The 10,209-nt window shown below is 51.8% G+C and overlaps 1 protein-coding gene across 2 annotated transcripts in view; it reads right to left on the bottom strand.

Moving 5' to 3' along the window:
* Wdr1 (WD repeat domain 1) overlaps positions 1-8,980 on the bottom strand; it is a 35,707-nt gene extending 26,727 nt beyond the window's left edge. Inside the window, exons 1-2 of one of the 2 annotated variants that reach the window (XM_059275805.1) lie at positions 8,836-8,980; positions 8,406-8,527 (exon numbers count right to left, since the gene is read on the bottom strand). In XM_059275805.1, coding sequence (XP_059131788.1) covers positions 8,406-8,527; positions 8,836-8,851 — 138 coding nt within the window. In that variant the 5' untranslated portion in view covers positions 8,852-8,980. The remainder of the gene's footprint in view (positions 1-8,405; positions 8,528-8,835) is intronic. The other variant, XM_059275804.1, reaches the window with a different exon arrangement.
* Between the last annotated feature and the right edge of the window lie 1,229 nt (positions 8,981-10,209).

A 10,209-nucleotide genomic window follows, 5' to 3' on the forward strand; every position in this document is an offset into this window, starting at 1 on the left:
TACGTGGTATGAGGTGGGAGAAAACCATTGACAGCTTTTCTCTTTCACCTAAAACTTGACCCATAGAATAAGCATGTGCTAGTAAAATAAAAAAGATCACCCAGGGAGGAAATTGAATGTTCAATCAGTGTATAAGCAAGTGTTCAATAGCATTCACCGTTTGAGAAATGAAAATCAAAACCACCATACCTACAAGAACCAGTGAGACCCAAGACACCAGCTGCTAATGAGGACGGAGGGAAGGGGCACCAGCCTGTCCACACAGTGCTGGGGAAACGTGTGACACAGTTGGAAAATAGGTAATTACTTCCCAAGTTAAATGCATATGGGATGGCAAGATGGCTCGGTGGATAGAGCAACCTGAGTTTAAACCTGGAACCCACATAAAGGTGGAGGAGAGAACTGTCTTGCAAGTTGTCTTTGGCCTCCATACGTGTGCCATACATGCTCATCAATGATAAAAGTAAATTGAAAAAGAAAGTTAAACACATTCAGGAAAAATCTCATTCTTGGGGCACTTCAATAGAGAAGAGAAACCCCAAGTCCACAAAGGCCACCAGGGAAGCCTTATCAAAGGGTCTCAAACTGGGGACAACCCAAGTGGCTGGTGTTGTCCCAACAGCAGATGAAGAAGAAAACTAGGTATGGTATATCCATGCACTCAACACAACACTGTTCAACCACAAAATGGACCAAACTTCTAACACCTTCCCAGCTGTACCTCCAAAGCATCAGTTAGGAAATCCCAGGGGAGACCACACACTGTTGACTCATGTCACAGGGAGCGAATTCTAGAATGGTAGCCCCCATCAAAATGGATCAGGAACTGCTGTGCATACCATGCCTGGTAGGAGCCAGGGAGCTTTCTGGAATGCTGGGAATGTTGCTATGGTTACAGGACTAGTCAGATCCAGCTGGGCACCTGCACAGCACACCTCAGCAAGGCAACCCCAGTCTTGCTCAAATCAGCTCAAGGTTCACATTCTGACCAGCCCCTTCCTTCACAGCCCTGACACATCTGGAGCCAGCTCTGACCCATCCATCCTCATCTGCAGCTGCAGAGTCTGAGGACACTGAACCCTGCACTGACTACAGAATTGGGGGAACTCCTAGGCTGCATTGCCTTCCAAGGGTAGGAAGCAAGTCAGCACGAAGGGCATCCCAAAATGAAGGAAGAGGCGGCAGAGGCCAAGGGACTAAGTTCTACTCCTAACATTCTTGACCCTAAATGGACACAGGGCCTGCAGAGGGCTTGGAAAGCCCCAGAGGGCACCAACTCCCGCCTAAGCTGGATGAATCATTCACACTCTCTCTCTCTCTCTCTCTCACTCACTCACTCACTCTGGTTTGTATTCTGAATACAACTGGGTCAAAAGACTCCAAATCACAGATAATGACTTGCATCTGAGTCAGCAGCCTCCTCCCCACCTTCCTAGGCTCACAGCAGGAGTATCTACTAGTGCCAGGAAGATGGAGTGACTTCCCTGCCCCAGGCAACTGTGTGTCCCACTGCAGGAGACTCAGGCCAGAAGACAACCAGAGTGATCATGCACACCCACCCTCATCCCTATTCTGCAAGCACCCTCTCCCCAGCTGCCTCTCTAGGGTGAGCAGCCTGAGGAACCAATTTCAGGAGCACGGGGCATGGTTACCACTGTGTGCAGGGCCCATTGCCCTAGATGGGGCCAGTGTCACCATTCAGAACAGCCTCCACCTGGTGGTGGTCCTCAGCCTAGACTTCCTTCTCACACCACTGTAAGGGGTGAGGGATCAGGCAGGGATCAGGTTCTAGCCATCAGGTCAGAGACCACAGGATTCCTGGGAGAAAGCAGAAAGTGCCACGCCACCCATGGAGACCCTGTGGGGCCTCCCAGGCCTGGTTCTCCACAAGGGCTGCCTGGTGCTCCCAACCAGCCCCAGAATACAATCATCTTAACCACCAAATTTTCAACCCAGTTCTTCCTGTGGCTCCTGGTGTTAGCAACAACCATGTAACCAATCCTCTACCATATCTTTAGACATCAGCTGACCATCCTGTGCCCTGGAACCACAGGCCTTTCTTCTGGAGTTTTCAGTATTTCATCTTGCCTAGGAGAGCACCAGCAGTTAGCACAGCCCCTGCAGCTTCCAGAGTGCTCTGCCTCCAGGATGAGGAAGGGCTGGGGTCAGGATCAGCTGGAGGCATGTCTAAGTCAACCAGGGTAGCCAGGAGAAGACTTGATGGAACATGCAAACTAAACCTTAAGCCACGTCAGTCAGTATCACAAAAGGGGCCTCCATGTGCTTTTTTAATTGCCATCGGTCTCCTGGACCCCACCAAGAGGATCACCTGTATGGGGGTAGAGGCACACTTCCAGGAAGGACACTGTGTTCCAAGTACTCCCAGGCTAGAGGTGGCAGGGACTAGGAGCAGATCCTGCTATGGCAGGCCTGTGCCACACACAATGTACAGGGCCCTTTTGTTTTATCAGTGACATGGGCCAACCCTGTGTTACCGCAGTAACCCAGCTCCAAAATAGCACACACACCTTCACCTTCAGACATCCAGTATAGAACTTATGCCTGGACCAAGGTGAACCCCAGACTACATCTCGCTGAAAAGAGAATTGGAGGTGTCCAACTGGTCACGCAGAGCCACACTCACTTGGTACAGTGCCAGCCCTAGGTAGTAAACACAAGTTGTGGTTCACAAGCTGACCAGCCATGCCCCAGTAACTCATGGCATATTGGTTAACCTGACTGCGCAGACACCATACAGCACATCAGACACCTTCCCTGGTTCCATACCACAACTCTCAGCTGACCACAGTACAAAGTCCTTTCTTTCCATGTTGCACCCCTCATCCAGCCCGTGCTCCACAAATCACTGCTTAATCCCCCCACTTCTATCTAGACTGTGCCTCCTTCCCAATCCTCAACGCCCTCCCCCAACCCCAAAGATGTAGCAAAGGGCACCATGTCCACCTGGCCTTCCCTGACGTGCCCTGCCACACTACCATACATGCCCATAACACCCACATCATTTGGGATGTGCCTCCTTTTGTATGCCCCATCAACCCTCTATACTAAGTGGACCTCACATTTCAAGCAGGACTTTGTGTGTATGATTTACCACCCTAAAGAACCCTGTATTCACTATGACAAGCACTGGGTAGACCCTTCTATTGACACTCCCTGCAAGAAGATGTGGGTTATAATCTAATGCCTAGCTGAAAAAGCCAAGGCACAATGACACTGACTAGATGTGACCCAGGCCAGTTATGCTAAGGCCAGGACTTGAAATAACAAACAGTCTTCATTCCTCTATCTGGTCCCATTCTCCTATCATAGCTGGTTGCCAGCATTAGTCTGGTTCCTGGGCTCAGGAGATACAGCTCACCCTGGCTGACAGACATGTATATGGCTGGCATGCTAGATGGAGTCCTGAGAGGAGGTAGGGTGGTCACTTATAGGTCTAAGAGTATTCTAGTGTGACTTGAAAGCATAAGCGACCCTTGGACTGTGTCAAGATGCTGCCACCTTGCTTCTGTACCCCCTCCTACCTGCTGAATACCTGCTGAGCATGAGCCTTTGGGAGATGACTCCATCTACCCAAATAGGGAGGCAGAGAAGATGTCAGGAGAGAAGCAGCACAGCTGGACAGCTTTCTGCAGATGCTCTGAGAGTCAACTTGGCTTTATCTGGAGACTATTACTCTTCCTCCATCCCAACATTTGCCCTGCTCATTAAGGGGTACAAAGAGATGAAGACCCTCGACAGGGAGTGACAGCCCCGAGATATCCTGGGTGGAACCTGAAGGGGGAGATGGCTATGGAGGTGGGACAGGGCCTTTGCAGGAAGATAAAAAGTCCAGCATCAAGTCTGGGAACTAGGATCTTTCTGAAAGAGGTGTCACAAGTAGGGAACACTCTCTGAGACAGCAGAAGCAAAGCAGGTAAAGCTCTTCAGAGTCAGGCCTGAAGTAGGGCCACCTCTCCACTGGCCTCAAGTACTAGCTGCAGCTTCTCCTTTTTTTCTTTTATACCAAAGGGGTCTGTGATCGCCCTCCCTGCTCCTCCCAGAAGATACATACCAAACCAAAGCCACCGTGCAGTACAGTGGCTTCCTGTCTGGACTTCGCCCATATCTACTGTGTGTCTAAACCCTCTTCTGAGGGAACTCTGGCTCACTCTCTGAAATCTCAAATGCACCACTTCTCCAGTAGCTGCTCTTGCTACTCTTCAGCATGAGTGGCTCTTTCCTCATCTCCACAGCACTCACGACATTCTTGTAAAATGGCTAATACAGCGTGTGAGAATGTCATCTACCAGGGTTCTCAAACCCAGTACTCCTGGCATTTGGGAGTAGGATTTCTGTTACAGGATGGTCCTGAGATGTGTAGAATGTTCAGCAACATCTACCTGTTAAATATTACCAATACACTGTATTTAAACATTGGTAGCGAACAAATCACCCTCCCCCAGGAAAGCAGTGACAGAAGTCTTGGCTTACAGCTCATGGACTAAGCTAAGTAACACCCTGGCTTAGTGGATCTATACCAGAAATACCCAGAAACAATGGACAGCTACCGAGATGATGAGCTTTTGAGCAATGCATTTATCTCGAGCTTGCTAATGGGCCTCCCAGACTCAAACCATAAACACAAGTCTCAACTGCATGAGCAGCTGTCACCTTGTCACTCTCAAATATGTTTGAGTGCTTCCAGTGGCCTTAAGAACAATGCTGGACTAGGCAGAGTGGTGGCGCACGCCTTTAATCCCAGCACTTGAGAGGCAGAGACAGGCAGATCTCTGTGAATGGAGGCCAGCCTGGTCTACAGAGTGAGTTCCAGGACAGGCAGGCTACACAGAGAAACCCTGCCTTGAAAATCCAAAGAACACTGCTGGGCTACTGAAGGTAGCCTGAGCCACACACACAGCCTCTAGCTGATTCTTGAGTCTTCTCCCTCATGCCTGTTGCTATAGTTACTACTCTAGCTTTACCTAACTGGTCCCCACAGATCCTACCAGAACCCACAGACCCTGACTGACTTGTGCTGTAGCACCTTGTCTAGCCCTCATCCACCAGGTGGTCTTGGGTGAAGGGAATGGAATCAAGTTCCTGGCTCTAGACACCGAGCTGCTACTGTGTGCTCATTTCTGTCCAAATGGTCATCAACCACAATCTGTTCAGCTGCACAGAACTCAATTTGCTATGACAGTGTGCTCTACGGGCAGGCTCTTGAACCTGTACCCCCTAGGCTGACAGCCATCCTGGAAATGCAGCAATGACTCATCAGGCATGTACCTGGACAGAGGGACTGTTAGTCCTCAAGCCCTGTTTCTGCCATCCCCCAACCTGCAAGGGCCCACATAGGGCCCTTGTGCACAGGCTGGTAACAGGGTGCCAAATGCAAACAGGTTTGAGTTCAAACTCCTCCAAGAGGTCCAAAGAGACAAACCTGTGATTAGTCCAATTGCTGTGTGTCATTCCCTGAGACCTGATATTATAGAACGAGTTTGCCAGATATGTACCTCAGTTCTGCAACCAGGAACCAAACACTTTCTTTAAGTTCTCCTCATGTTGCTCTTTCCATTGGGGGGTGGGGTGGGGTGTTTCACATCTGTCAAGGTATTTAGAACTGTTCTAAAGTTCTCAAATGCCAGTTTCCAGATGGCCTCCATCACCACATGCTTTAACTCGGAAGAGAATTTCCTCTTCAAGTGTAGCAATAGAACATGGAAAAAGAAACAGGGAGCACCTTTCCTACCAGCTAATCCAAAAGCCAGGCTCACAAGGCTATTTCAGTCATAGAACGGCTGGCAGGCAGCCCCAGGAGGAGGCTGGCAAGAATACTCTTGTTTGAGTTCAAAAGGTGGGTACCAGAAAATTTAGGATGCAATGGTGCCATGCATTCTATCCCTGCACCAGGGCAGCAGAAGCAGGGGGATTTTGAATTGTAGGCAGCCTTGGCTCTATAATAAAACCCTCAAACAGGAAAAGAAATTAGGCACCGTGAACTCAGTGGGATACTGTGTGCCAGGTCTTTCATGTAAGGACATGTGGTGAATGACAGAGGAAAAGCCCCCCTTTCCTGAGTTACAGGCAAGGGGGAACATCCTTGAACACTTAGGAACTGCATGCAACAGCTTCAACAGCTTGGTTCCAGTTTACTGGCAGCAGAAAGCAAGAGAAGGCCAGAGGCAGAGATGCTGTTTAGGATAAAGGCCCTCCCTCTAGTGAGGCAATTTCCAAACAGAAGCCTAAGAGACAACAGGGAGCAGCCCTTGTGGACACTGGAGAATGACTATCCAGGCAAAGGCCACAGCACCAGGAGGTCCTAAGAGGGGTGAGAAGGATGTGTGGCATGTGAGGAGTGAGGAGACAGTGAGCCTGGAGCTGACAGAGAAGGGAAGGTCAGAGAAAGAGCACTGGGGCAAGGCTGCTGGGTGTGAGCCATGGGGTGACTGATCACAACTGCTCCAGCAGTCACAGGAAGAACAGACCTCAGGGCAGGAAGTATGGCGCTTGGATACAGCAGGGATCAAAACAAGGCAGGTCTGCAGATTCTGCAGGATTCCAATGAAATGTGACATGGCAGCCATGGGGCTCAGAGGAGTCTTGGCTCTTGTACCTTAATACCAGAGGGATAGGGTTGAATCTGGGGGAAGAGGCATCCATGAACCCCAAATGTGTTCAGGGACACAGGTGTGAGAAGTCTACAAGGCCTTCAGACCACCCACAATGTGGTGCTAGCCTTCTAAACCTCCTGGACTTGGATTCCTACCAGATGACCTTCCTTCCTGCAGCCTGAATGATCCTGAGAACTCACACATTTTCTCTAGCAACACTCTGTCCTAATAAAAATCTAACCCATCTCTGAGGACCAGTAGCCCAACAGCAAATTAGTACATGCCTGATAGCATCCAGCACACAAGGGTTGTAGTAACAGTACCCTACACCATGTTGTCCTGGCGTGCCAGGAACTTAACCTGGGTGGGAAGAGAAGTGGCTGCACCTTCGGGAGAGAAAAGTGAAACCTGGAGGGGAAAGAACTGGCAGAGGTACACCTGACTGGACGTGAACCCACCCCTTTCAACCTCCCCGTGCACTGCTCCTCTGTACCAGGCCAGTGGATTCAAGGGATAAGCTGACCCAGCACCAGAGTGACCACTCTGTGCAGTTCTCCCAACTGGAAGTAAACAGACAAAGTGCAGTGGAGGGAGGCTGTGTAGGAGGCAAAACCACAGCTCGGGGTATAGGAAGATGCTTTAGACATCTTTGTTAATCCACAGAGCTTCCATGTGGCCATCTCTATTTTCCCTTTACTTTCTCAGAACCTTACGACCTCAATCCAGTGTTAAGCCCTTGAGGAGGCTTCTCCAGTTCTAAAGAGGCAGGATCAGCTTTCTAGGAATCCAATCGACTGGCAAGACAGGCTCATATGCAAACTTCCAACTCACCTGATGTGCCCAACAATCCTTTAAAAAGAAACTGGGGTCTGCTCTCAACCAACTGGGAGGCTCTTGGAGGATATGGGTGTCTATGAGCCACCTCACCTGACCAGTGACAGCCTTGGTGGAGCAGTCAACCAACACCTCCACCTCTCTACCAGTCCTTCACCAAGCATGGTAGCAAAGTGCCCCTAACTGCTGGCTGCCACCTCCAGCTTCCACCCCATACCATTCCTTAGGGTTGAGAGGGGAGAGACAAGATTTGAGCCGCCATTCTGGAGATGGAGAGGAGGCAGACTGACTCATTTCAACAATCAGAGGAAAAACATTAATTTGCAAGGGCCTCCCAAACCCAAAAAGCTGGCCTGGGAACAGCAGGTTACCTGCAGAGAACCACCCAGCTGAACACACTACTTCCTGTTTCTTCTCTGAATGAGACTCAAATCCACAACAGTTGGGAGTTCAGATGACTGGGTGTGTTGTCTGGACTCTGGCACACCAGGAAGCCGAGGGTATTAGGATGATTAAGCAGAAGGGCCATTTACCAAGTACTCCATTTGTGCCAGGCACAGTCAGCATGAGGACGTCGGGCTGACCAGCTCATTCAGTCAGTCCAGGCAGCCAGGGGAAGTGGAGGATCATCTCACGATCTCCATTTCCCCAATGCGGAAACTGGGCTCGGGGAAGACCAACCACCCACGATCAAGCAGCAGCAGACTCAAAACCCTTGGCTTTAAGAACCAAACTGATCCAAGCCTCAGTTTCTCAGTTAATGGGGATGGGGGTGGAAGAAACAGTCCAGTCCAGTCATCTGAGCCTCCAAGGTGTGGCTCCTGGGCAGAAGGGGCGTGGCTCCCCCTTCTCCCTAGGCCAACCTGCTGGGAGGGAGCAGAAGGGCAAGAATTCCAACTCTAGAGGTAGTTCCCAGGGCATGGATGCAAACAGGCCCCTACGGGACCATGGAGTACTCACATCGATGTTCCTCAGGATGACGCACTTGCCATTGGTGTAAAGGAAATGATCGCCCTTGGGGTCTCCGCCGAGAATCTTGGAGACGCCCCGCTCCACCTGCGGGAGGCTGGCGAACACCTTCTCTGGGGAGACACAAACACGCGGTGTGTGAGGGTTGGTCCCGGACTCTCGGTCCCCGGGGAGTGCCAGGCCGTCAGCGCCTGGGGTCCCAGGCCGGTCACCTGTTGCCGCCTGCGGGCGCGGCCGGCGGACTTCCTGGTCGGCGTCGGCGGCCAGGCCCCGGGGTCGAGCAGTTCGGCCCGTCCAGCCCACAGCTCCCACTCCGGGGTTCCCGTCCCGCACCCCGCGGCCGTGAGCGACCCCAGCCGCGCCCTCCTGCCTACACCGACCCCAGAAGCCGGCGGCCGCGCGCCAAGGCCCACGCACTCACTGATCTCGTATGGCATCCTCGCCCACTTGTTACGGCGCCGTGCTCGAATGGGACCTCACAGTGGCCGAGCCGGGGGACGGTGCGGAAGGCGGCGCCGGGCGTGCCGGGGGCGGTCCGAGGCCCGGCTCCGAGGCCCGCTCGCGCCTGCCCTGCGCGCTGCCGCTGCGGACGACCCAACCCGGAAGCGCGGCCCCGGCACGGCTCGCCCCCAGCTTTGACCATATATAGTCAAGCGCTGGGCTCCGAGGCTGCAGCCCCACGAGCCTGCGCGGACCTCGCCCCGCTCCTCGCGCAGGCCCGCCCCGGAAGTGACGTGTGACACCACCCGTGAAAAAGGCGGCGCGGGCCGTACTCTGAGGGTGTGGGTGGGAGACGTGGGTTTTTCGGAACCGTGTCGCTGTCTCCCCGGGCAGTCTTCTCGGAGAGCAGATCGTCTCAAACCTTCCGCCAGCTTGGCTCCCGGGCTTGCAAAAGCCTTGAAGCCGCGGCGCTTATGGGTTTTTAAAAAACTTTTGCTTTTCCCTGGGTACGCTTAGGAACTCTTCCTTCCTTGAGGCAGAAACTTTATGAAGTACTTTCTAGACCTAAGTTCTCACTCTCCTCCTGTTCTTACTTAAAACTTACTAGTAACAAAGAAGACGGCAGGGGTAATTTCCTAAAAGTGAGGGTGGCGTGGAGGGAGCCATGAAGGTTGGAATTCGGTTGGGCAGGGGTAATTTTCCTAAAAGCGGGGGTGGCTTGGAGGGGAGCCATGGGGGTTGGAACTCGGTTGGGCAAGGGTAATTTCCTAAAAGCGGAGATGGTGTGGGGGTGGGGGCGTGAGGTTTGGAACTTTGGTTGGGAAGGGGTAATTTTTCTTTTTGTTTTTTGGAGCTGGGGATGGAACCCAGGGCCTTGCACCTGCTAGGAAAGGGCTCTATCTACCACTGAGCTAAATCCTCAACCCGGGGTAATTTCTTAAAAGCGGGAGTGGCCTGAGGGTTGGAACTTTGTTGGTAGAGGGGAAAAGAAAGCAAAGCATGATGCTTGTTCTCAGCCTCACGATGGTTCACTAGGACAAAATGAAGACTTCTGGCTACTATTTGAAAAGCTCTGAAACCCTAGTTGGGAAACCGGAGAAGTGGTCTTTCAAAGGGGAACTCTTAGGAATTTGCCTTAGATGATTCCTACTCTGCTTTAGAAGTTGGAGCCAGGTTTGTCCTGCTAATTACTCTGCAGGTCAGACCGACCCGTTCTCTGGTTCACCTGGATACCCACCTGCTTCCTATCTGGGCTTATCTTAGCTTATCCTCTTACTCTAGTTAGTGGTTAGATGAATTTACAGCCTGCAGGACCAAGTTTCATAGAGAGCGTTTTTAAGTGTCCTTTAGTCCT

This window comes from Peromyscus eremicus, chromosome 10 (genome assembly GCF_949786415.1).
Source record: "Peromyscus eremicus chromosome 10, PerEre_H2_v1, whole genome shotgun sequence".
NCBI lineage: Eukaryota > Metazoa > Chordata > Mammalia > Rodentia > Cricetidae > Peromyscus > Peromyscus eremicus.